Below are 27,352 nucleotides of genomic sequence, written 5' to 3'. Positions count from 1 at the left end.
TTAGCAAGGCGCGTCGGTGGCGGGGGGGGAGGGGGCAGGAAAGAGAGGCACGATGGAATGACCCGCGCTGGAGATGAGCCAGGATGCCTGGGTTCGCACTGGCGCAGGAGCGACAGAGGAGCTTTGAGTGGCAAGGCCTGGCCTAATCCCTGACACCCCCCCATCCGTACATCAGCAGCGCCCCCTGCTGAGCCCCCCGCCCCGCTCCCCGCCCCACAGCACCCCCTAGCACTGCCCTGTGACCAGCCCCGCCTGCCTGGGGAGAGCGCCCCCTGCTGAGCCCCCCCGCCCTGCTCCCCGCCCCACAGCGCCCCCTAGCGCCGCTCTGGGACCAGCCCCGCCTGCCGGGGGAGAGCGCCCCCTGCAGAGCCCCCCCGCACCCCGCTCCCTGCCCCACAGCGCCCCCTAGCGCCGCCCTGGGACCAGCCCCGCCTACCAGGGGAGAGCGCCCCCTGCAGAGCCCCCCCACACCCCGCTCCCTGCCCCACAGCGCCCCCTAGCGCCGCCCTGGGGCCAGCCCCGCCTGCCAGGGGAGAGCGCCCCCTGCTGAGCCCCCCCGCCCCGCTCCTTGCCCCACAGCGCCCCACAGCGCCGCCCTGGGACCAGCCCCGCCTGCCGGGGGAGAGCGCCCCCTGCTGAGCCCCCGCCCCGCTCCCTGCCCCACAGCGCCCCCTAGCGCCGCCCTGGGGCCAGCCCCGCCTGCCAGGGGAGAGCGCCCCCTGCTGAGCCACCCCGCCCCGCTCCTTGCCCCACAGCGCCCCCTAGCGCCGCCCTGGGACCAGCCCCGCCTGCCGGGGGAGAGCGCCCCCTGCCGTGTCGGATTTTCCCTGGAGGTCTCCCAGCCCCGGCGGGAGGGATCTGGTGGCCCGGCCCCACTCACCAGCTGGCGCAGGTTGCTGAGCGAGCCCGTCTCGTCGGGCAGCGAGCCCAGCTTGTTGTTACTGGCAACGAGGACTTTGAGGGGCAGGCGGCAGAGGCAGGGCGGGAGGGAGGTGAGCTGGTTCCGACTGGGGGGGGGGGGGGGGAGAGAAGGAGCCGTTAGAACCGCGGGAGGAGCGAGTCAGGCTGGATCCCCCCTGGCCCGGCCGTTACCTGAGGTTCAGATAGGTGAGGGATTGCAGGTTGGCGATGGCCGGCGGGATGGTCCGCAGGCAGTTGTGGTACAAACTCAGCCCCTCCAAGGAGACCAGGTGGCAGGCGTCCTCAGGCACTTCGGCAAAGCGGTTCCGGGAGAGATCTGGGCATGGGACGAGAGAGGAGGCTGTTAGACGCCCCCCGCCGCCTGCACCGAGCTCCCGGGCGCCCAGTGCAATGGGGGGCCCTGAGCTCATTGGAGGAGAAACTGAGGCAGGGTGGCCAAGCCAGGAAGAGGTGTCCTGTCTTCCAACCCCTGCTCTAACCACCAGACCCCCCTGGAGAAAGGGGTAAACAGTGAGGTGGCAAAGTTTGCAGATGATACTAAACTGCTCAAGATAGTTAAGTCCAAAGCAGACTATGAAGAACTTCAAAAAGATCTCACAAAACTAAGTGATTGGACAACAAAATGGCAAATGAAATGTAATGTGGATAAATGTAAAGTAATACACATTGGAAAAAATAACCCCAACTATACATACAATATGATGGGGCCTAATTTAGCTACAACAAGTCAGGAAAAAGATCTTGGAGTCATCGTGGATAGTTCTCTGAAGATGTCCACGCAGTGGGCAGTGGTGGTCAAAAAAGCAAACAGGATGTTAGGAATCATTAAAAAGGGGATAGAGAATAAGACGGAGAATATCTTATTGCCCTTATATAAATCGATGGTACGCCCACATCTCGAATACTGCGTACAGATGTGGTCTCCTCATCTCAAAAAAGATATACTGGCACTAGAAAAGGTTCAGAAAAGGGCAACTAAAATGATTAGGGGTTTGGAACGGGTCCCATATGAGGAGAGAATAAAGAGGCTAGGACTCTTCAGCTTGGAAAAGAGGAGACTAAGGGGGGATATGATAGAGGTATATAAAATCATGAGTGATGTGGAGAAAGTGGATAAGGAAAAGTTATTTATTTGTTCCCATAATACAAGAACTAGGGGCTATCAAATGAAATTAATAGGCAGCAGGTTTAAAACAAATACAAGGAAGTTCTTCTTCACGCAGCGCACAGTCAACTTGTGGAACTTGCCTGAGGAGGTTGTGAAGGCTAGGACTATAACAGCGTTTAAAAGAGAACTGGATACATTCATGGTGGTTAAGTCCATTAATGGCTATTAGCCAGGACGGGTAAGGAATGGTGTCCCTAGCCTCTGTCTGTCAGAGGATGGAGATGGATGGCAGGAGAGAGATCACTTGATCATTGCCTGTTGGTTCACTTCCTCCGGGGCACCTGGCATTGGCCACTGTCAGAAGGCAGGATACTGGGCTAGATGGACCTTTGGTCTGACCCGGTACGGCCGTTCTTATGTTCTGCCCTCCCAGAGAACCCAGGCGTGAGGCCGCGCACCCCCGGCAGAAGGGAGGTGGAGGGGACATGCACCGTGTAATTCCTGTAAATCAACCTGGCCCGGCCCGAGCCCAGGGGCGCTGGGAGGAAAATGCCACTCATGGCCATGAGCGCGGAGGAATTGGGTGGGAACCCTTTAAACAGCTGGACCCTGCAGCTGGAATCGTGTTTGCAGAGATTTCGCCTTCCAGCCCAAGAGCAGGGTCACGTTTAACTCTCCCCCGCGCAGAGAAGTCAGAGCCAGCCCATTCCTGAGGGAAGCGAGGACGGGGCGAGATCTCTGTAAACGTTACATAGTTTCACTTTTCCTCACTCATTCACACTGATCAGCACTGGATGCCTTTGGGGAAGGTCTGTGAGTCTCTCGCTGTAAACAAGACCCAGGAGTCCTGGCTCCGGGGAGCAGAGAGGCCACGGCCCAGCCGGGGAGGAACCCAGGAGTCCTGGCTCCCGGGAGCAGAGAGGCCACGGCCCAGCCGGGGAGGAACCCAGGAGTCCTGGCTCCGGGGAGCAGAGAGGCCACGGCCCAGCCGGGGAGGAACCCAGGAGTCCTGGCTCCCGGGAGCAGAGAGGCCACGGCCCAGCCGGGGAGGAACCCAGGTGTGACGAACTGGGACTGTTCTTACTGTGGTGTGTGAATGCTGACAGGGGAGTGTGGCTAGGATAGTCTGCATTGGGGGATACCTGAGCATGTAACATGAGAACCCAGGAAGGGGTTAGAGGCCAGGTGACACCTTGGCCCAGGAAACTGAACAAAGGCTAGAGGGAGAGTTCAGAGCTGGCTGGTGACGGGGCTCTGACCCCCAACGGGGCTGTGGGGCCCTGGGACCCCAAGATGGACCTAACTGAGGGGGTCCTGTTGTCTGTGCCTGCAAGACCTGTCTTGGACTGTGTTCCTGTCGTCTAAATCAACCTTCTGCTTTACTGGCTGGCTGAGAGTCATGGTGAATCGCAGGAAGCCGGGGGGGCAGGGCCTTGTGTCCCCCCCACACTCCGTGATACCAGGAATCCGGGTTAGAGCCAGAACTGGAATCCCGCGGTTCCCCCTGCCGTAATAGCAGGAGGGGGTGAATTGCGGCGGGAATTAGCGGGAAAACTCTCGTGCCTCAATTTACCTCTTGGGGAAATCGCTAATTGTTTTGTCAGAGCTTCTCTTTCCTCTCCGTGTTTGTCCTCCCGGCACCGCACCTGGTGCAGGACACCGGCTCCAGCCCAGGCAGAGACCTCCCCCCGCCCAGGTTGTTGTTGTTCTGGGACGTCCTGGATAGACAGAGGAGCTAGCCGGCCGTGCAAACAGCAGCCATAATCCTGCCATAGACATAACTGGAACAGGCCAGCTCAAGGTGCCAAACACGGGGCTTAGGCAGTTTAAAAAAATTCCCAGCTTCTTACAACAACTTACTTTTTACAAGTACCAGAGGGGCAGCCGTGTTAGTCTGAATCTGTAAAAAGCAACAGAGGGGCCTGTGGCACCTTTGAGACTAACAGAAGTATTGGGAGCATAAGCTTTCGTGGGTAAGAAAAGACGGTTACTCACCGTTGTAACTGTTGTTCTTCGAGATGTGTTGCTCATATCCATTCCATTAGGTGTGTGCGCGCCGCGTGCACGATCGTCGGAAGATTTTTACCCTAGCAACACCGGCGGGTCGGCTGTGGAGCCCCCTAGAGTGGCGCCTTCATGGCGCTGAATATATACCCCAGCCGACCCGGCGCCCCCTCAGTTCCTTCTTGCCGGCTACTCCGACAGTGGGGACGGAGGGCGGGTTTGGAATGGATATGAGCAACACATCTCGAAGAACAACAGTTACAACGGTGAGTAACCGTCTTTTCTTCTTCGAGTGCTTGCTCATATCCATTCCATTAGGTGACTCCCAAGCCCAACTTAGGTGGTGGGGTCGGAGTGAGACATTGCTGTGTGCAAAACCGCTGATCCAAAGGCAGCATCGTCCCTGGACTGCTGCACTAGTGCATAGTGTTCTGTAAACGTGTGGACTGACGACCAAACCGCAGCTCTACAAATGTCCTGGATCGGAACTTGCGCCAGGAAAGCCGCCGAGGAAGCTTGTGCCCTCGTGGAGTGAGCGGTGAGGTGGGGTGCTGAGACACCTGCCAGGTCGTAGCAAGTCCGGATGCAAGACGTAATCCAGGAGGATAGGCGTTGTGATGAGACCGGTGAGCCTTTCATTCGGTCGGCCACTGCAACGAAGAGTTGCGTCGTCTTTCTAAAGGGCCTTGTGCGGTCAATATAGAAGGCCAGGGCCCTGCGTACGTCCAGAGAATGCAAACGTTGATCCTGGCGAGAAGCATGTGGTTTAGGGTGAAAGACCGGGAGAAATATATCCTGGTTGATATGAAATGGAGAAACCACCTTAGGGAGAAAGGCAGGATGTGGACGAAGCTGCACTTTATCCTTATGGAAAACTGTGTAAGGGGGCTCGGATGTAAGCGCCCTGAGTTCAGAAACGCGCCTTGCTGAGGTGATGGCTACGAGGAAGGCTGTCTTCCAGGATAGGTACAGAAGTGAACAGGTGGCCAGTGGCTCGAATGGAGGACCTGTGAGCTTGGAGAGAACCAGGTTGAGGTCCCACGTCGGAACGGGCTGACGTTGTTGTGGGTACATCCGGTCTAAGCCCTTGAGGAATCTAACGACCATCGGGTTAGAGAATACCGAGGACGCGAGTTCCCCTGGATGGAAGGCCGATATAGCGGCCAGGTGAACTCTAATTGAAGATATCGCCAACCCCTGCTGTTTTAGGGAGAGGAGATATTCCAAAATAAGAGGAATAGGTGCGTGCAATGGGGACGTGGCTCGTTGCTCGCACCAACAGGAGAACCGCTTCCACTTGGCCAAGTATGTGGTCCGTGTTGAAGGCTTCCTACTGCTCAGCAGAATCTGTTGGACAGAGTGTGAACACTGTTGCTCTGCCTGGGTGAACCATGGAGCAGCCACGCCGTGAGGTGGAGTGATTGCAGGTCGGGGTGACGCAGCCGGCCGTGGTTCTGCGTGATGAGATCCGGATACAACGGAAGCGGGATCGGTGTCTGAACCGAGAGTTCCAGCAGCGTGGTGTACCAATGTTGTCTCGGCCACGCTGGAGCGATCAGAATCACCTGTGCCTGGTCTCTGCGCAATTTGAGCAGTACCTTGTGGACCAGAGGAAACGGAGGGAAGGCATAAAACAGGTGGTCTTTCCAGGTAAGGAGAAACGCATCCGAGAGGGAGCCTGGGGCTCGACCTTGCAGGGAGCAGAACACGTGGCACTTCCTGTTGTCTCGAGATGCAAACAGGTCTATCTGGGGAAACCCCCACTTCTGGAAGACGGAATGTATGATGTCCGGACGGATAGACCACTCGTGCGTTTGAAAGGACCTGCTGAGTCGGTCCGCTAAAGTGTTCTGGACTCCAGGGAGGAACGATGCCGTGAGATGGATTGAGTGGGCGATGCAGAAGTCCCACAGGCGAATGGCCTCTTGGCATAGAATTGACGAACGTGCTCCTCCTTGCTTGTTGATGTAAAACATGGCCGTGGTGTTGTCGGTGAGAACTAACACACAGCGGCCACGTAGGAGATTGAGAAATGCCTGGCACGCCAGGCGCACCGCCATCAGTTCCCGAACATTGATGTGTAGGGCTAGCTGAGGTGCAGTCCACAGGCCCTGGGTATGGTGCTCGTTGAGATGGGCGCCCCAACCCAGAGATGAAGCGTCTGTGACCAGGTGCAGAGAGGGTTGTGGGGCGTGAAACGGCATCCCCTCGCAAACCACATTGTGATCTAGCCACCATGTGAGGGAGGTCAGGATCGAGTTCGGGATTGTGACCACCATATTCAGGCTGTCCCGATGTGGGCGGTATATTGATGACACCCAGGTCTGGAGTGGGCGAAGCCGAAGTCTGGCATGCCTGGTTACGTACGTGCAGGAAGCCATGTGACCCAGCAGGGTAAGGCATGACCTCACCGTGGTAGTTGGGAAGGCCTTGAGTCCTTGGATGAGGCTCGTGATGGTGCAAAAGCGATTGTCTGGCAGGATGGCTTGTGCGCGTCTGGAGTCTAGAACCGCACCGATGAATTCTATTCTCTGGGTAGGTTCTAGAGTGGATTTGTCCTTGTTGAGTAGGATACCCAACTTGTTGAATGTGCGCACTATTATGTGGACGTGATCGCGAACTTGTTCTTTGGTGCGACCGCGTACCAGCCAGTCGTCTAGGTACGGGAACACCTGTATCCCTTGCCGACGAAGGTACGCTGCCACGACAGCCATACATTTCGTGAACACCCGTGGGGCCGAGGATAGGCCGAAGGGAAGGACTGCAAATTGGTAGTGCACCCTGTTTACCACGAATCGCAGGAAGCGTCTGTGAGGCGTGTAAATAGCAATGTGAAAGTATGCGTCTTTCATGTCGAGGGCGGCGAACCAGTCTCCAGGATCGAGGGAAGGGATAATGGCCCCCAGAGAGACCATGCGGAACTTCAACTTTACTACGAATTTGTTGAGTCCGCGCAAGTCCAAGATGGGTCGCAGACCTCCTTTGGACTTGGGGATGAGGAAATAACGGGAGTAGAATCCCCTGCCCCTTAATTCCACTGGAACCTCCTCTATGGCCCCCATAGCGAGGAGCGTAGAAACTTCCTGTATAAGAAGTTGCTCGTGAGAAGGGTCCCTGAAGAGGGACGGGGAAGGGGGGGAGGAGGGGGGGATAGAAGAAAACTGGATAGCGTATCCCCTCTCCACCGTGCGGAGGACCCAACGGTCCGAAGTTATAAGGGACCAAGCACGGTGGAAGTGGGAGAGGCGATCCCGAAAGGAGGGGGCTGGATCCTGGGGGATGACTGGGGCGCCGTCCTCGACCGCACCTTCAAAAGTTCTGCCTGGGGCCTGAAGGTGGTCGAGGTGGCCCCTGGTTCTGGCCGGGTTGAGGGCCGGTCCACCTTCTTCTACCACCTCGCCCTCGCCTCCGGGCCGAGTCTTGTCTCTGACGAGGCGGGGGGGGGTAGAAGCGCTGAGGTTGCGGCCTAAATGGCCTGCGCTGGGGGCCCACAACATGCATCCCCAGGGAGCGCATGATTGTTCTCGAGTCCTTGAGGCTCTGCAGGCGGGAATCCGTCTTATCCGAGAACAATCCATGCCCCTCAAAAGGCAGATCTTGTAGGGTTTGCTGCAGCTCCGGAGGCAAACCCGAAACCTGAAGCCAGGAGATCCTGCGCATAGCGATGCCCGAAGCCAGGGTCCTCGCCGCTGAGTCTGCAATGTCCAAGGAGGCCTGCAAGGAGGTCCGAGCCACCTTCTTGCCCTCCTCTACCATGGCTCCAAACTCTTCCCTGGACTCTTGGGGAATCAACTCCTTAAACTTCCCCATAGAGTTCCAGGAGTTGAAATTGTAGCGGCTCAGTAACGCCTGTTGGTTCGCCGCTCTCAGTTGTAGCCCTCCGGCTGAGTAGACCTTACGGCCAAACAGGTCGAGCCGCTTAGCCTCTTTTGATTTAGGCGCTGCAGCCTGCTGGCCGTGGCGCTCTCGTGCATTCACTGATTCCACCACCAGTGAGCACGGTTGGGGGTGGGTGTACAAGTACCCATAGTCCTTAGAGGGGACAAAGTATTTTCTTTCCACCCCTCTCGCTGTGGGTGGAATGGAGGCAGGAGTTTGCCATATCGTATCCGCATTCGATTGGATCGTGCGGATCAGAGGTAACGCCACCCTCGATGGGGCATCTGCTCCAAGGATGTTCACGATCGGGTCGTGCACCTCCACTATCTCCTCCGCCTGCAGGTCCATATTACGGGCCATCCTACGCAGGAGATCCTGGTGAGCCCGAAGATCTATCGGAGGGGGACCCGTACATGAAGTGCCCGCCACTGCCTCGTCCGGAGAGGAGGAAGAGGATGCCTCCGGTGGTACCGGATCCAAGGGGGGGTCCTGATCCCCTTGCTCTTGGGCCGGGGCATCACCTGCACTTGGGTCCCTGGTGTCGGGTGGCGTGGACACCGAAGCCTCCATGCCTCCTGGCGGAGGCCGAGAGATGGTGGATTCTGGGGCCCTTCTAACCGAGTGACCCGAGCGAGAGGTCGATGGTATTGGAGCCCCTTGTTCTTGGTGGTATGCCCACGGGGTCCAAAACGACCAGTGAGATGGTCCATGAGATTGGTCCTCTGCCATCTCCTGCCAGTGGCCGAAATTTTGTTCATCGGCGCGCCCTTGAGGGGGGTATGCCGATCTCGACAAGTCCTCCGAGGAGCGAGACACCGATCTAGACGGCCATGGCGGTGCCGAGAGAGATGAAACCATCCCGGTGGGCTGCGGTGCCGCACGGTGCCGGTCCGGAGATGATCTATCTCCGCGCGGTGCCGGCGATCGGTGCCGGGACCGCGACCGGTGCCGATGACCTCGTCGGTGCCGGGAGTCGGATCTGGACCTCGACGAGGACCTGGAGTATGCCCGGTGCCGGGAGCGACCCCTCGACGTCGAGCGCCGACCGTAGCGGTGCCGAGAACTACGTCTCGACGTTGATCGGTGCCGACGATCATAGCGGTGCCGAGACGTAGAGCGGTGCCGCGAAGTAGATCTTGGCCGCGAGTACGACCGGTGCCGAGACGATATTCGGCGCCGGGACTGCGAGCGGCGTGGGGACCTGCTTCGGGACCTGGACCGGTGCCGAGGTTCCAGCCCCTGTGATGGTGGGCGCATCAAAGCAGGTTTCCCCTTCGACTGGACCGGGCGAGTCAACGGTGCAGTCGGTGCCGGTGGCTGAGGCGGTGCCGGCTCCGTGAGAGCTATTAAGTCTCTCGCCGCCGCGAAGGTCTCTGGAGTCGACGGGAGGCACTGTATCACCGCCGGCCTGGGGGGAGACGCTATTTGCACCGGACTCAACGGCCTCTGCGCCGGAGTCGACGGTGCCGGAGGCAACTGTTTCCGTTGCTCCACCGGTGGACGCGGCTCTACCCCCGACACTGGGGGAGCTGGCGTCTTCGGCACTGATGTCCCCGTCTTATGGGCTTTTTTATGCCCTGGGGATAAGGACCGGCGCCGAGGCACTTGCTGTGTCTGCGGTGCCGACGAGGTCCGGTGCCGGGGAGGCTTGTCTGACGCCACTCGCGTGGTCGTCGCAGCCGGTGCCGCCGGGGCACTGCGCACCGAGGTGCTAGGTGCCGGGGCCTTGCTCGTGGAAGGAGCGTCCGGGCTAAGAGCCGCCTCCATCAGAAGTTGCCTGAGCCGAAAGTCCCGCTCCTTCTTCGTTCTCGGACGAAAGGCCTTACAGATTTTACACTTGTCTGTCTGGTGTGACTCTCCCAGGCACTTCAGACAAGATTCGTGCGGGTCGCTCGTGGGCATAGGTTTAGCGCAGGAGGCGCACAGCTTGAAGCCGGGAGCGTTGGGCATGAGCCCGGCCCCGCGGCCGGGGGAGAAAGGGGGGAGACGACCCCCTTAACCCCCTGGACTATTTAGAACAACTTTACAACTACTTAACTAACTTACAACAAACTCTAAGACTATAACTATAACTACAACTATGATACAACAATAAAGCTAGGGAAAGTGGAGAACAGCTAAGCAGCGCTCCACAGTTCCAACGACCGTCAGGGGCGGTAAGAAGGAACTGAGGGGGCGCCGGGTCGGCTGGGGTATATATTCAGCGCCATGAAGGCGCCACTCTAGGGGGCTCCACAGCCGACCCGCCGGTGTTGCTAGGGTAAAAATCTTCCGACGATCGTGCACGCGGCGCGCACACACCTAATGGAATGGATATGAGCAAGCACTCGAAGAAGAACCTCACTTCTTCAGATGCAAGTAATGGAAATCTCCAGAGGCAGGTATATATCAGTGTGGAGATAACGAGGTTAGTTCAATCAGGGAGGGTGAGGTGCTCTGCTAGCAGTTGAGGTGTGAACACCGAGGGAGGAGAAACTGTTTCTGTAGTTGGATAGCCATTCACAGTCTTTGTTTAATCCTGATCTGATGGTGTCAAATTTGCAAATGAACTGGAGCTCAGCAGTTTCTCTTTGGAGTCTGGTCCTGAAGTTTTTTTGCTGTAAGATGGGTACCTTTACATCTGCTATTGTGTGGCCAGGGAGGTTGAAGTGTTCTCCTACAGGTTTTTGTATATTGCCATTCCTGATATCTGACTTGTGTCCATTTATCCTCTTGCGTAGTGACTGTCCAGTTTGGCCAATGTACATAGAAGAGGGGCATTGCTGGCATATGATGGCATATATAACATTGGTGGACGTGCAGGTGAATGAGCCGGTGATGTTGTAGCTGATCTGGTTAGGTCCTGTGATGGTGTTGCTGGTGTAGATATGTGGGTAGAGTTGGCATCGAGGTTTGTTGCATGGGTTGGTTCCTGAGTGAGAGTTGTTATGGTGCGGTGCGTGGTTGCTGGTGAGAATATGCTTAAGGTTGGCAGGTTGTCTGTGGGCGAGGACTGGCCTGCCTCCCAAGGTCTGTGAAAGTGAGGGATCATTGTCCAGGATGGGTTGTAGATCACTGATGATGCGTTGGAGAGGTTTAAGCTGAGGACTGTAGGTGATGGCCAGTGGAGTTCTGTTGGTTTCTCTTCTGGGCCTGTCTTGTAGCAGGAGGCTTCTGGGTACACGTCTGGCTCTGTTGATTTGTTTCTTTATTTCCTTGTGTGGGTATCGTAGTTTTGAGAATGCTTGGTGAAGATCTTGTAGGTGTTGGTCTCTGTCTGAGGGGTTGGAGCAGATGCGATTGTACCTCAGTGCTTGGCTGTAGACGATGGATCGTGTGGTGTGACCGGGGTGGAAGCTGGAGGCATGAAGGTAGGCGTAGCGGTCGGTGGGTTTTCGGTATAGGGTGGTGTTAATGTGGCCATCGCTTATTTGTACGGTGGTGTCCAGGAAGTGGACCTCCCGTGTAGATTGGTCCAGGCTGAGGTTGATGGTGGGGTGGAAGCTGTTGAAATCATGGTGGAATTCTTCCAGGGTCCTCTTCCCATGGGTCCAGATGATGAAGATGTCATCAATATAGCGTAGGTAGAGAAGGGGCGTGAGTGGACGAGAGCTGAGGAAGCGTTGTTCCAGGTCAGCCATAAAAATGTTGGCATATTGTGGGGCCGTGCGGTGCCCATAGCGGTGCCACTGGTCTGGAGGTATATATTGTCACCCAATTTGAAATAGTTGTGTGTGAGGATAAAGTCACAGAGCTCAGCAATAAATTGTGCTGTGTCATCACCAGGGATTACTTTTTACAGGCATTACAAATCCGGCACCCTTTAAGGCCAAATTGTGCAATTTGCTCTGGCGCTTGTTGCAAAGAGAATTTCAGCAAGTTTCGAATACAGGTTTGAATGATGATCTTGTACCAGGAGTTCCGGGTTTTTTTACCTGGCAGGAGCGGGGGGGGGGGGGGGGGGGGACGACGGGGGACGAGGCGGAACGGAAGAAGGATTAGTCGTCCCAGGCGAGCGGCTGGGAGTCGAGGCTGGACAAAGCCGCCTGGAAAGAAGCCCCCCCCGCGGTTTGACCAGCGAGGGGGACGAATCGTGGGGACAAGGTGGCATGGTCCCTGGCCATGTTTAAATCCAAGGGTTTCCCCTGCTCTGCACTGGTGCGAGCGGGAGGATGCAGGAGCTCAGACGGGAGGATCACAGGGCTGATGCAAGGCTGCGATTGGCACATTTCGGCACCCAAACACCTTTTGGTCTGGCCTGACGCCACCACGCGGGTCCCTTGGAGGGTTGCGGGGGGCGGGGAAATGACCCTTCCTGTTTCCCTCTCATATTCGGGACTCAGAGCTCTTCCGGGCCAGGCAGGGCTCTTCTTGAGGGTCTGTGCAGCACCCGGCCCAATGGGGGGACCCCAATCTCAGTCAGGGGGGTCTGTGCAGTACCTAGCACAATGGGGCCCCCCCAGTCCCAGTCAGGGGAGGTCCATACAGTACCTGGCACAATGGGGGGCCCTGATCTCCATCACAGAGCTCTGCGCAGCGCCCGGCACCATGGGGGGCCCTCAATCTCAGTTGGGGGGTCCGTACAGTACCTGGCACCATGGGGGGCTCTGATCTATGTCAGGGAGGTCCGTACAGTACCTGGCACAATAGGGGGCCCCCGAATCTCAGTCGGGGGAGTCTGTACAGTATCTGGCACAATGGGGGGCCCCCTGATCTCAGTCGGGAGAGTCTGTACAGTATCTGGCACAATGGGGGGCCCCCAGTCTCAGTCAGGAGGGTCTGTACAGTGCCTGGCACAATGGGGGGGCCCCAATCTCAGTCAGGAGGGTCTGTACAGTGCCTGGCACAACAGGGGTCCTGATCCCAGCAGGGCTCCTGGGCTCTCCCCTAACCCCAGGACGGAGGAGGACGAGCAGCAGCTCCAGCGCTGTCCCCGCGGTGCACCGCTCCCTGAACGAGGCCCGGCTGTTTCCAAGTGGCTGGGGCTGCGAGCAGCTGGCGGGAGGCCAGCCCAGAGCTCACGAGAGAAGCCATTGCCCTGCACACACACGCAGGCCTTGGGCCGCAGGGTAAATGTTTTGTCGACCGCGCGACCCAGAGGGGCCCAGCCAAGCTGCCGAGAGGGTATTGAACTTGGCACAGAGTGCGCGAACCTCTGGCAGGAGAAGAGCCGTTCCAGCAAGACACTGACAAGGATCAGTGCTGGGCACTGGCTCTCTCGGGGCTGAAATGAACAAAGTTCTAAAAGGAGACACTGGAAAAATCCGAGAGGGGCAGAGAAGAGCCACAAACTGCAGCGGAAAAGCAGGACAAGGCGGGAAGGATGAAGCCAACCGCTTTCCCGTGGGAAACAGGGCACCGCTGGCAGTAACCTGGGCCCAAACGCCCCCGGGCAGAGGTGGATTGGCCGTCTCTCGACGCCATCCCACCCGGCCTTTCAGGGAGAGACGCCTTCTCCCCGCCCAAGGGACCGGGCACCATCCAGAGACGAGGATGAAAGGTCACAGGACATGGGAGCAGCTGATTAAAGTCTGCGAGGAAGAGGGAAATGGGGCCATGTGACAGCCCACACCAACACCGCGCCATTTCCCCACAGATCAGTGCAACCCGGGGACTGCCGTGACATGCGAGTCTCCTCACAAACTGCGAGGGGATCTGTTCCCAGCATATCAGAGCCTGTCCATTCACCCCTCCAGCGCTGGGGCCATGTGTTTACACATTAACTGGAACCAGGGCCCTGTCGTGCCAGGCGCTGCCCAGACACACGGTGAGAGACAGACCCTGCCCCAGCTGAGATCAGACCCCGTCGTGCCAGGTGCTGCCCAGACACACGGTGAGAGACAGACCCTGCCCCAGCTGAGATCAGACCCCGTCGTGCCAGGTGCTGCCCAGACACACGGCGAGAGACAGACCCTGCCCCAGCTGAGATCAGACCCCGTCGTGCCAGGGGCTGCCCAGACACACAGCGAGAGACAGACCCTGCCCCAGCTGAGATCAGGGCCCGTCGTGCCAGGCGCTGCCCAGACACACAGCGAGAGACAGACCCTGCCCCAGCTGAGATCAGGGCCCGTCGTGCCAGGGGCTGCCCAGACACACAGCGAGAGACAGACCCTGCCCCAGCTGAGATCAGACCCCGTCGTGCCAGGGGCTGCCCAGACACACAGCGAGAGACAGACCCTGCCCCAGCTGAGATCAGACCCCGTCGTGCCAGGGGCTGCCCAGACACACGGTGAGAGACAGACCCTGCCCCAGCTGAGATCAGACCCCGTCGTGCCAGGTGCTGCCCAGACACACGGTGAGAGACAGACCCTGCCCCAGCTGAGATCAGACCCCGTCGTGCCAGGTGCTGCCCAGACACACGGTGAGAGACAGACCCTGCCCCAGCTGAGATCAGGCCCCGTTATGCCAGGTGCTGCCCAGACACACGGCGAGAGACAGACCCTGCCCCAGCTGAGATCAGACCCCGTCGTGCCAGGGGCTGCCCAGACACACAGCGAGAGACAGACCCTGCCCCAGCTGAGATCAGGGCCCGTTGTGCTAGGCGCTGCCCAGACACACGGCGAGAGACAGACCCTGCCCCAGCTGGGATCAGGGCCCGTCGTGCCAGGCGCTGCCCAGACACACGGCGAGAGACAGACCCTGCCCGAGGTTGGGTGGGAAAACAAAGCACTCTCTTTCCGGGCTCTCCAGCTGAGCGCCTGAGAAACGCGGGGATCCCAAGGAGGAGGAAACGCAGGGACGGAACGCAGCTGGAACGCCACCCCAAGGGCCACCTGCCCCAGCCGGATCCCTGTGAGGGTGCGGCAAAGGGACCCCGTGAGGCTGCACAGACCCAGAGATCAGGGGCTGAGAGAGCAAACAATTCCCCTTCCTTTATGGAGAGCTACGCCTCCCAGGGTTCTCCCTCCATCTCCGGAGCACAGAGCCATCCGGGGACGCCCCAGCCCGGCGGCGGGAGCGCAGACTGTGTAAACACACAGCCGTCGGGCCACAGCTGCAGCTCCCGTGCGAGGCAGGAAGTGGAGGCGGCCTGCACTTGAAACTCCTCGACAGATCTAAAGACTTGGCCGAGGAAACAGACCCCCCCGAGGGACCCTCTCTACCAAAGTACGTGATTTCGTCCCAGAATAGCTCCTGGATCCGCAGCCTCCCCGGGCACCTATCTCCAGAACTGGCGTCCAGATGGGGAGTTCTTCCAGAATGGCTAAAACACCCCCTGGCTCGGAAGGGTTAGATTTTTACCGGTAAACCCCGATTTCACCGCCGCGGCTAAAGATCCGAGCCACGCGCCGCTGGAGGGTTTGCTGGCATCTGACGGCAGGCTAGTGCCTGTGTCTGGTTTGCCGGTTGATGCCGATGGCTCGCGTTGTAGCTTTTGGAATCGGCGTCTCCTGCCGTTAAATCAGTATTATCTGACCCGAGACCCCTCACAATTTCCCGCAATTCTGAAAATTTAACAGTTGATAAAAATGGGGGCAAGGGTGGGGGGAAATGCTGCAAAATAAATACGGATATTTATTTCAGTGGGGGGGGGGGGGGAACAGGCCCCACTGAAATCCAGCCAGCCCCCTACCTGCAGGACCACCTTTCCTCTCCTGGGTGCATACCAAGCGCTCCCTCTCTGGTGCAATTAAGCCCCCTTTTGGAGTACAGATGATTGGGGACAGCGAAGGCCCCACCCATGGGAAGTCAGAGCTAAGCTCCGTGGGCAGGGTGTCCCTGTTTGCAGACACAAGGGCTAAGTGATCAGGTGCAGACCAGGTGTGGCGGAGGAGTCATGAGAGACCAGGCTTCTTGGGCACAGAAGAAGTGGGAGTGCAGGCGTGGAGGATTTCGTCAGACGCCCCACTGCCTTGGGTATTAACAACACCCCCCAGCTTCCCAAGTGACCCCTTTGGGGGAGGGTCTCCCAGGCGACGTTGTCCGACTGAAGACACCCGGGGGGAGGCAGCGGGGCCGGATCGGCGGAAACGTCAGCCTCCGGCTAAAAATACAAAGCAGATGTTCCCCTTCTCGGCTGACGGGGGCAGCTCCCTCCGCATTCCACTCGGGGGGAGCCGCAGGTGAGACATTCTGCTGCACCAGAAATAACCCGCCGGCAAGTGCAGGCCCCTCCTGGCTGCCGGGAAGGCAGGGGCCGGATTCCCCACCCCCAGAGCCTCTCACTCAGAGCCCCACGCGAGGGGAGAACAAACAGTTAAAGCGGCTGGGTCCAGGCCAGACTGGCCAGGCGAACAGCTGAGGGGGCGGGTGTTCTGTGTTTGAAGTGACACCTCCCCTGCGCCCCCCCACCCCGCGCTACAGACCCACCTAAAAATAGCCACAGATTGGATTCCCGCTGCTCCCGTAAGCGCCGCCTGTCACTGAGTGGGGGGGAGTCAGGGCCCTGCACCCCTCTTCCTGGGATTCACCGGGACTCTCAGCCAGCCAGTAAAGCGGAGGGTTTATTGGACAGTAGGAACGCAGTCTACAGCAGGGCTTGTAGGTACAACCAGGACCCCCCAATCAAGTTCTTCTGGGGGGGGTTCAGGGAGCTTAGACCCCAGCTTGGGGTTCCCTGCGTTGCACCACCCAGCCCAAAACAGGAAACTAAAACCAAAACCCTCCAGCAGGCTTTTCCCCCACTCTCCCCTCTGCTCCTCCTCTCCTTTGTTCAGTTTCCTGGGCCAAGGTGTCACCCGGCCTCTAACCCCTTCCTGGAGAAAGAACAGGAGGACTTGTGGCACCTTAGAGACTAACACATTTATTAGAGCATAAGCTTTCGTGGGCTACAACCCACTTCCTGGGCTCTCATGTTACATGCTCAGGTATTCTCCCTCGGTCAGTCTCCCACCCCCAATGCCGACCGTCCTAGCCACACTCCCCTGCAACCTTCCCAGCCAACACTCCCCACTCAGCATTCACAGACCACAGTAAGAACAATCCCAGTTCGACACACTGCCGGCCCGCGGGTTTGCCCAAAGACTGGCCCGAGGACGGGCCCCTTTTTCTGGAGCCTCTGGGACAGGTGGAAGGGAGCACGACAGAGTGGTTAGAGCAGGGGAAATCTCTTTAGCTCTACTGCGGCCTCAAGCAGAGACCCCGTGCCTCGGTTTCCCCTCCTCTAGGAGTCCAAGTGACGCGACCCAAAGTGCTGAGCTGTGCCGGGGGCAGGCTCCGAGGCAGACCCAGAGGATGATCCCAGTCTCATTTCCTGTTACAAGCCAGGCCCTGGCAGGGGTTCAACACACTGTACACGTGCCCGGCCAAGCTCTCTCCACGCGGGGGGAGGGAGCCGCCCAGCTGCCCTCCCGAGTCAAGGGCCCAGCTTGGTCACGACTCTGGGTTATATGCCCCGCGCCAAGCAAGTCCCTACACCCTCGTGCCTCAGTTTCTCCTCTCTGTGCACCTCCCTCCCCGGGGTTCATAACTGCCCTCTGGGGGAGAGAGGCAGGCTCCGATTCCTCCCACGACCTGATACCCAATGCACCGGCCAGAGGTCATTTCCCAGCCCCCTCGCGCATGTCGGAGCTCTGGGAAGGGCCAGAGGCGAAGCCGGGCCCGGTGCCTGCTTGCGATACGACGGCAGCTTCCTCTCAAAGACGGCGCCGGGTCCTCGGGAAATGTGGTGAGGGCGCTGGCCGAGGACCCCGGAGAGCAGGGGTCTCCCTCAGCACGACAGGCTCGGGAAGACGATCTCGGCACCCGTGGGGATCCTGACACTGGATTCCACGGTTCCTCACAGCCAAGAATAGACGCTCTCCCGGCCAGGGGAACTGGGGAGAATTTTCCAGCCTGGGTAAAACAGGTGGTCACGGCAGCTGGGCTAAACTCTGGGAATTTGGCATTTCTCTTGTGGCAGACAAGGCCACTCCAAACAGTCACCGAGACTTTGCTGTCGCCCGCTGCCGTAGGTGGGAGGAACACCGGGATCTCGGAGGAGAACGTCCGGGCACCGTTGCAAATTCTTTCATTCCCAGGCCTGCCTCGCTGCCCGCAGGGCGGCTTCGAAGAGCTGGTCATTCCTCTGGGATCTAAGCTTAGAGGAGTTGGCTTGTCTTAGGCCTACAAACAACACTGGCCTCCCCCTCCCGCCTCTTAATAGCCCGTTGTTTGGTGGAAAAGAAAGGCTGCATTGTGTGCGGCCACCTCCTTTCACGTTGGCTGGGCCTCCGGCGGCATAACACGCCGGGTAGCTCCATCTGCCTTCGCCCCGAGGACGACGGCCAAACTGGAGAGCCCCGAAAACAGGGAAAAGCACCGAGCGCGTTGGCCTAGAGAAGACGGGGGGGGGGGGGGGGGGATGCCAACTGGTCTGTGTGTCCAATTAAGCTGATTACAAGGAGATTTAGGGCAAAAGGTATGGCAGAGCCAGGGCCCAGGGAGGCATTAGGAGGAGAAATCAGTGCCATGAGTCTGGTCTATTCTTTGCGGATTTTGGTAGGACGTCAGCAGGTCTGGGGTGGCTGGTCGTCGTCCATAGCGCTTGTCTCCGAGAGCGGCCAGGAGCGCTGGGCCAAGGGGGGCGGCCCGTGGCGTTCTCAGCCGGGCCGTTGGGGAGGCCAGGCAGGGCGTGGCCAGGCCGCGCCAGCCGCGCACGGAGGCAGCTGTGGCAATGCTTGTTTCCGAGCAGCCGGCAGGATGTGGCTTTCGAGCCGGCAGCGATCTCTGGGTGCACTGCACTGCTGCAGGCTCCACCGCCTCCTGCCCCTGCCAGTGCCCGCTTCCTCCTTCGCGCATCAGGGGGACGGATCCGAACCCAGCCGGCACCCAAATCCCCTCAATGCGCCCCCCTCAGGGAGGACCCTGCCCCGCCATAGGAGACCATTCGATCACAGAAATGGAGGCTTGGAAGGGATCTCAAAGCCCACCCACCAGAGTCCCAGCTGGCCCACAGAGCCAGATTTACCCGGAGGGGATGCTTCTCCTGGTCACATCAGCTCAACCCCCTGCCCCAGGACAGCGTCCACACTGGGCGAGGGGAGTTACCCTGGGCTAGCGAGATGGGTTGAAAGCAGCCAATCCTGTCCATACGGTGAGCAAGTCCCAGCTTCGAACCAGTTCGGTTCTTAGCCCCAACATGCCCTGCTGGGGGGCTGGGCTGGACCGAACCCTTGTCCTCATTTCCAGCGATCCCTGGCCCATCCTGGGGGCCACGGCGCCCGTTGGCTCCTGGCCCTCTTGGGGGTCGTCCCCTTGACGTATTTATAGGGAACTAACCCGGCCCCCCTCTGGCTCCTCCTGCGGCACCATCCGAAGGCCTCACCCGCCCCCGAGATAAACACAAGGTTGCATCACCCGGCCGGACTGAGGACGGCGCGCGTTGCACACGGCTGCCGAGTTCCCCTTCCACGCCCAAACGACACCACAGCTGGGCTGAGCTGCTGGGAACACATGGGCACACGTTCCAGCGGGAACATGCCGCTCCGGGGAGAGAATCCCGGGCACACAGGGCTCTTTGATCCAGCGGCGAAAGGCAGGCCAGGGCCCAGCGGCTGGAGGTAAACCCAGACCCGTCCCAAGGGGAAACGAGGCACCGGTTTTTCCCCAGGGCATAGGTGACTCGCCGTTGGCCCGAGCTGCCCAGGGCAGAGGGGGAGTCTCCATCTCTTGTGAGGCAGGCCGGAGCCTTTCTGGGAGATGTTCCAGGCCAGCCCAAGGTGTGGGGCTCAGTACGGGGGACCGGGGTGAACTCTCCGGCCTGGGCTAGGCAGGAGGTTGGACTCTAATGGGCCAGGGTCAGCTGCTCATCCTCTGCCCAGGGGAAACCGACGGAAGCAGCAGGAAATGCTTTATTAGCTTGACCCAACACGGGAGCATCAGAGCGAGGCCTGGGGACGACACGGAGCGGTTCCTGCCTGACAGAGAGCCTGGTGGATGGCCGAGCCTCCGGCCAGCCCCTCCAAAGACCAGGAGACAAGTCCCTCAGCCCATGTGCGCTTGGCCAGAGGGGTCGGGCAGCGCCCCCAGAAGTGCTGACTACACCCCAAACCCTGCGTTGGGAGCAGACTCTCCGTCTTCCCCCGCCAGAGCCTTCTCCTCCTCTGCCAGGACTGGCCGATCAGCCGTCCACGCCACCCCTCTGGCCAACCTTGACCTTCCCGCTCCCCTCTTCCAGCTGATCCCAGCCCACAAATCATGCAATCAACAGGCCCGTCACACTGATCAACAGGCCCCTTTCCCATCCATTCCCAAGCCTTCCCCCCTCCGGTTTCCAATTTAAACTTTCACAGCTGCACACAATCATGTTGGGTTCGTTCGACAATCACTGAATGACGTAGCTGCTGAGATTCACAAAGTGACAACGTCAAAGCAGCAAAACAAAGTCTCAATGGGACAGGTCAAAATACACAAAGCAAACAGCCGGAGATCCCCGCATCAGACCCCCGCCTACTCTTCGTTGGCTAAGCCTACAAAGTCCAGAGCCCTGGATTTCAACTCGTAAGTTCTCAAGTCGCAGTTTTCTTCCTTTGCCTACCTGTACATTTCAGTTGAGGCTGGAATACATTTCTGGCCCTGTGGGCGTGTTCGGGGAAATCGACGTTGACCAATAACAATCGAAACCAGGTTATGGCCAAAAAGAACCATCGAGTGACCTCTGGTACGTTATAGGCCATTACAATACTTCCCCCCAGCTCCCCCTGTATGGAGCCCAGTCGCTTGTGCTGGGCGATCACATCTCCCGGGTTGGACACCATCCGGGGATGGAGAATTTGCCACTTCCGTTGGGAGTTTGCTCCCTTGGTTAATTTCCTCCCTGTGCAGGTACGAGCATGCAAGATGGCACCGGGAATCTAGGCACTAACAGATCAGACTGCAGTGAGCGCCATTAACCACCCAGGGCTGGAGCAGCCTTTGAAATCCTGCCCGGCGGGTCAGAGCTGAACGCGGTCAGCCCAGCCAGCCCTCCAGTGGCAGGGGTATGGCAGGGTTCGGAGACACAGCCCGGGAACGGAGACGGGAGCGCAGCTACCCTTGTGGTTCAGGCCCTCGAAGATGGGAGATGGAGGAAGGCCGGTCTCTGCGTTCGGAGTTTGTGCAGGGCCTAGCGCCAGGGGTCCCGGGACTCGACAGGCGCTCCCGCCACACAAGTACAGACCAAGTGACTTGCCCAAGGCCACGCAGAAAATCCGTGACTCTGTTTCCCCCATCTGTAAATGGATACGTCCCCTCTCTGAGGGGGGGGGTGCTTCGCTGGGGGTGGGGCTCTTGGCTCCCACAGGAACAGGTGCCAGCCCCGTGGCCAGACGGAACCAGAGCCAGTCCTGAGGACTGAGCAGTAGCACAGGGGAGATGCTATTTCGTGCCCCACGGTGGGGGTTCGGGGTCTAGCTCTCCAGTCACAGCAGAGACAGAGGATGGAGCACGCTGGAGCCTTATCTCGCTCCTAGAGGCCGCCTCGCCCAGGCACGCTAGGCCCAGCCCGCAGGGGGAGATCACAGCCCAGCCCCTCACCCAGCGCTCTGGGCACGTGATCTGGAGCCGGGTTTGCTCACAGCTCAGCTGAAGGAAAAGCCGGAGGCAGCAGACAATTGACTCACACGCTGCTGAGCAGTGGAGGCGGTCTGGGTTGCAGCCGGGACTGAGGCTGTCCTGGCAGGGCCCCCCCAAAACGCAGCCGAGGGCAGGGGCTGGTAGCTTCCAGCTGGCAACACGCCCATCTGGGAGCCGGCCATGCCCTACATGGGATCCCCCTGCAATTCGGGGGACAGCAAGGGGATGTCAGGGAGAACGTTGTAGCCTTAGGGAAGTCACGCCCCTTTGTGCCTCAGTGTCCCCCGATGTATGTCGCTAAGTGAGGGTGTTAGCCTGAGTCACCAATGTAGGAATCCCCTTGCTCCAGCAGACTCCCTGGGTGACCCTGGGCGAGTCAGCTGCTTTTCCGTGCCTCGGTTTCCCCATCTGTACAATGGGGATCATAGGCCCTCCCTGCCTCCCAGGAGGATCAACACATTAGAGCGTCGGTGGGGAGAGACGTAGCTAAGGCAGACATAGCCCTCGTGCCTCAGGGCTTCCACCGAGCTAACTGCGGGCTCAGGGCGAGACAGGAGGGCGGGTGACCCCCACACTGGTTACCGGGGGCACGCGCGTTAACCACAGGGGTTAGCGGTCTCCACGGCAGCACCGAAACCCAGACAGTTGGCCAGATCTGCAGTCACCCGGCCAAGCTGGATCCATGGGTTTCCCCATGTGGGAGCGGGTCTGAAAGCGCCCAGGGGCTCCCGCCTCACCCCAGAGGTGGCTGCATTTCAGTGGTGGCCCGTCCGCCACAGGAGATTGCGGACAGATGTCAGCCGGTGGTAACCATAGGGCAGTGCCACTTCCCGAGTCATGGGGCACGTCTACACTACAAATTTAGCTCGATTTACAGAGGTTTTTAGTGTCCACGCTGCCCTCCTTCTGTCAGGGGTGCGTGTCCTCACCAGGAGCACTAGCACTGACAGAAGAGGGGCAGTGTGGGGGGCTGAGAGCCAGGGCGGGGAGCCCCCCACCCACCCCAGGGCGACAGCCCCAGCTGTCTGGGGTTCACAGCAGGGAGCCGACCAGCCTGTCTCGTCAATTTCACGGCAGCTCCAGCAAAGCAATGATGATGACAGCTAGGGACGCTGCGTGTCCCTGACCCCACTGACAGAAGTACCCCCCCAACACCCAGTTCTGCCCCTCTATGACAAGCGCCTGCTCTAGCCACACCAGAGCCTGCGGCGACTTCGGACAGATTGGCCTCCCCGTGCAGGCAGGGCAGCCAGCAGACCACGCCGCGTACGGGCAGCAGGCCTGAGAACTGTTCTCTTTTGCACCCACTTACACTTTTGGCCTTCGCAACATCCCCTGGCAAGGAGTTCCGCAGGTTAGCTGTGTGCTTATCATGGACATCCAGCTAAGGGTAGAACAAAATCCCTCCTCCTCTTATTTCTATGGACCCTGCTGCCCATTCCTTCGGTGGGTGACCCCTGGTTTGTGCGTTGTGTGGGGCTAAATAACACTTCTCTCGTCACCTTCTCCACCCCAGTCATGACTGTATAGACACACCCCCCCGCCGCCGTTCGCAAACCAGGTTCGGCCAGGGCGCTGTTACTGCCCCACACAGGGAGTGGGATGACCGGGGCTGTTCGTCCTAGCCCCTTCCCAGATTGGACAGCGGAGGCAGAAGGAAGCAATTTACATGGCCGGGCCTAGATTACATTGCAGTCACTTGTGAACTCTGACGTGAGAGAAAGTTCACCAGGGCCTGGCCTCTCCTTTCAGGCACTGCCCATTTCCCTGCCCGAGGAACGGCGACCGGACGGCATTCCTCCCACGGCCTCCAGCACCCTGGCACCTGCAGTGCGGACACACCCCAAGCTAAGCCTTCAGCTGCTCTGAACAAAGGCAAAACCGGGCTGAGCTCGCCGCTCCAGGCTTGGGAACGTCTAAAAACAGGAATGAAAACATCCCTCAGCAAGCAGAGAAAAGAAACCTTCAAACACAGCCTGTGATGAAAATAAACCAAGGCGCCTTCAACTCGTAGGCTCCTAAACCAACCTGGTTCCCCTTTACGCCCCTGGTTCTTTTCTCGGTAGGTCTGAAGCAGCGCTGGGTTTTCCAGTACAGCTCGTTAAGAGCTTGGGATAAAAAACTTGCAGCATGAAATCCCCGGCCTTGCCTTCCAGCCCGTGACAGCTGGTGGATTGGCGGCACAGAAAGCTCGGCGACTTTGGTGTTGTTTTGGCAACAGGCCTTGGGCCCAGAAAGAGCAGGGTTACAAGAGGAACAAAACGGCAGTGACAACCGGTTTCTGTCGGCATGGAACACACGCCGGTTTACGAGGGGGACGCGAGCCAGCACGCTGAACAAGGCACCATCAGAGCGGATAGGATAAAGGAGCCCAATTCTCTCAGGGCTCCCGTTCCAAGGGTGTCTTTGTGGCCAACCTAGCTCCCGTCCCACGGCGGAGCGGGGCCTCTGGAGCGCGGACGTGGCCTACGCCAGCCTAGTGCCCGTCCCACAGCGGAGCGGGGCCTCTGGAGCGGAGACGTGGCCTACGCCAACCCAGCTCCCGTCCCACGGCGGAGCGGGGCCTCTGGAGCGCGGACGTGGCCTACGCCAACCCAGCTCCCGTCCCACGGCGGAGCGGGGCCTCTGGAGCGGAGACGTGGCCTACGCCAACCCAGCTCCCGTCCCACGGCAGAGCAGGGCCTCTGGAGCGCAGACGTGGCCTACGCCAACCCAGCTCCCGCCCCTCTGTGGAGCGGGGCCTCTGGAGCGGAGACGTGGCCTACGCCAACCCAGCTCCCGTCCCACGGCGGAGCGGGGCCTCTGGAGCGGAGACGTGGGCTACGCCAACCGAGTTCCCGTCCCACGGTGGAGCGGGGCCTCTGGAGCGGAGACGTGGCCTACGCCAACCGAGTTCCCGTCCCATGGCGGAGCGGGGCCTCTGGAGCGCGGACGTGGCATACGCCAACCCAGCTCCCGTCCCACAGCGGAGCGGGGCCTCTGGAGCGCGGACATGGCCTACGCCAACCCAGCTCCCGTCCCACAGTGGAGCGGGGCCTCTGGAGCACGGACGTGGCCTACGCCAACCCAGCTCCCGTCCCAGGGCGGAGCAGGGCCTCTGGAGGCAGACGTGGCCTATGCCAAACTAGCCTGGAGCCTGCTCCATCTTCTCCAGGTGAATTAGGAGTTTCTGCGAGTACCCCGCCCCCGGCTCCCTCAGCCCCCTATGCTTGGGGGTTTGCCATGGCATTCTCCCAAGTCCAAATATTGCTTTCATCATCAGAAACGAGCAAGAGCCCCCGCGAGGAACAGGAAATGGCCTGGGGGAAGGGAGGCGTGCCACCCGGCAGGGCGCTGCGGGAGGCGCCGAACGAAAGGGACAACGAAAAACCCCACCCTGCGCCGCCACACGCAGTGTTGACACATGTCATCATCTGCCCACCGCGAAACTCTTCGGAAAAGGGAAGAGAGCAACTTCTCTGTTTGACAGAGAACGCCGCGGCACAGCCAGCGGAAGTGCCTGGGCTGAGATCACCCAACAGATCAATGGCAAAGCTAGGAATGGAACCCAGGAGTCCTGGCTCCCAGCCCCCCATGCTCTAACCCACCAGCCCCCACTCCCCTCCCAGAGCCGGGGAGAGAACCCAGGAGTCCTGGCTCCCAGCCTCCCCTGCTCTAACCCACCAGCCCCCACTCCCCTCTCAGAGCCAGGGAGAGAACCCAGGAGTCCTGGCTCCCAGCCTCCCCTGCTCTAACCCACCAGTCCCCACTCCCCTCTCAGCACCAGGGAGGGAACCCAGGTGTCCCGGCTCCCAGCCCCCCCTGCTCTAACCCACCAGCCCCCACTCCCCTCTCAGCGCCAGGGAGAGAACCCAGGAGTCCTGGCTCCCAGCCCCCCCTGCTCTAACCCACCAGCCCCCACTCCCCTCTCAGCGCCAGGGAGGGAACCCAGGAGTCCTGGCTCCCAGCCCCCCCTGCTCCAACCCACCAGCCCCCACTCCCCTCCCAGAGCCGGGAGAGAACCCAGGAGTCCTGGCTCCCAGCCCCCCCCTGCTCTAACCCACCAGCCCCCACTCCCCTCTCAGAGCCAGGGAGAGAACCCAGGAGTCCCGGCTCCCAGCCCCCCCTGCTCCAACCCACCAGCCCCCACTCCCCTCCCAGAGCCGGGAGAGAACCCAGGCAGCCTGGCTCCCAGCCCCCCCACTCTAACCCACCAGCCCCCACTCCCCTCTCAGAGCCGGGGAGAGAACCCAGGCGTCCTGGCTCCCAGCCCCCCCTGCTCTAACCCACCAGCCCCCACTCCCCTCCCAGAGCCAGGGGGAGAACCCAGGCGTCCTGGCTCCCAGCCCCCCCTGCTCTGACCCACCAGCCCCCACTCCCCTCCCAGAGCTGGGAGAGAACCCAGGCATCCTGGCTCCCACTCCACTGAACCCAGGCCAACATTACATCAACTGACCTGTTACCTGTACCAACAGAACGTAACAAAATGGGTTGGAAATCTGCTTACTGTGACTGAAGGGGAAGTCCCCATGACCCAGCCTTGCCACTCACCCCCAGAGCTCCCCAGAACGTGGGTCCTCTGCGGGCCTGGGTGCTCCTGCCACCCCCCAAGGGACCACCCCCAACAGCTACGCCCCTGCTCAGGCTCCAGCCCCGGGGATCAGGGCTCAGCAGCTGCACAACCCTTAGCAAGTCAGCTCAAACGGGGCGAGATTCGTGCGAAGCAGCTGTACGGGAAGCGGCCTGGCACGAGTATCGTAAACAAAGAGGAGGGCAAATCACTGGGGTGCTGCGAAATCTGGGACCAGACTCGCGTGGCGAGACTGCAAGGGGCGCTCCCCACAAACCGGTCGCCGGGTGTCACCCTCCCTGCCCTGACAAAGCACCCACGCCAAATCCGACATCTTAAATCCCGCTCAGTTGAACCCATCCAGGCGAGCGCCCCCAGGAAGAAAAAGGGGCTGGCCTGGCAGTTCAGTTCCTGCATGAGGTTGGGAAAGTCAGGTCAGCCCTGCCTCAGTTTCCCCATCTGTAAAATCCCTTTGCCTTGTCTGTAGGTTGCCTCCTATTTGCACAATAGTGCCCCGATCTCGGGGGACCATAATACCCAGCTCCAGTCCCATAAACGATCCACCAAGCCACCCGTTTTGGAGCCGTCTCCCTTCCAGGTGACTCAACGCCGCAACGTTTGCAGGAGAGCCGCTCGTGGAGCAGACTCCGACCCGGCTCGCGCAAAGCCAGGACGAAGGCACAAACAACGCCAGGCCCTGCTGTGGAAGAGACCCGGGCACAGGCCCGTGACTGGCGCCCCCAGACTGGGGCACAAAGAGCCGTGTGTCCGGCCCCCCGCGGCCCAGCAGAAGGGCATTGTCCTGGCAGCCCTGGGCACAGGGCCTGGGGGGCAGGACTCGGCCGTGGCGGTGGGCGCCGGGCAGTGCACCCCACAGCAGGGAACGGGGCTGCTAGGGGCAGAGACGGGGGGGCGGGGCCAGGGCACCCAGGGGCTCAGCCCAGGCCCAGGGAGCGTGTCCTGGCCGGGCCATATGATGACAGGGGTAAAGGGGCGGGGCCTGTCGCGATGGGGGCGGGGCCTGGGGGAGTCTCCACAGAGGGCTGTGCAGGGGAGGGGGACCAGGCAAAGGAACAAGGGGCGGGGCCCGGCGCGAGGGGGGGTTCGTTGGAGGGGGCGGGGCCCGGCGCGAGGGGGTCCATGGGGGGCGGGGCCCGGCGCGAGGGGGTCCATGGGGGGCGGGGCCCGGCGCGAGGGGGGGTGTCCGTTGGAGGGGGCGGGGCCCGGCGCGAGGGGGGTTCGTTGGAGGGGGCGGGGCCCGGCGCGAGGGGGTCCGTTGGAGGGGGCGGGGCCCGGCGCGAGGGGGTCCGTTGGAGGGGGCGGGGCCCGGCGCGAGGGGTTCCATGGGGGGCGGGGCCCGGCGCGAGGGGGGTTCGTTGGAGGGGGCGGGGCCCGGCGCGAGGGGGTCCGTTGGAGGGGGCGGGGCCCGGCGCGAGGGG

General features: G+C 60.3%; 1 protein-coding gene across 6 annotated transcripts in view; it reads right to left on the bottom strand.

Moving 5' to 3' along the window:
• LRCH4 (leucine rich repeats and calponin homology domain containing 4) overlaps positions 1-27,352 on the bottom strand; it is a 41,708-nt gene that overhangs the window by 13,980 nt on the left and 376 nt on the right. For all 6 annotated transcript variants that reach the window (XM_065570469.1, XM_065570467.1, XM_065570468.1 and 3 more), the window contains exons 2-3: positions 1,093-1,237; positions 881-1,007 (exon numbers count right to left, since the gene is read on the bottom strand). In XM_065570469.1, the coding sequence (XP_065426541.1) occupies positions 881-1,007; positions 1,093-1,237 (272 nt within the window). The remainder of the gene's footprint in view (positions 1-880; positions 1,008-1,092; positions 1,238-27,352) is intronic.

The sequence above is a fragment of the Chrysemys picta genome, chromosome 16 (assembly GCF_011386835.1).
Source record: "Chrysemys picta bellii isolate R12L10 chromosome 16, ASM1138683v2, whole genome shotgun sequence".
NCBI classification, from domain to species: Eukaryota; Metazoa; Chordata; order Testudines; family Emydidae; genus Chrysemys; species Chrysemys picta.
Note: the sequence above shows the minus strand (reverse complement) of the source record. Positions and strands in the feature narration are given on the sequence as shown.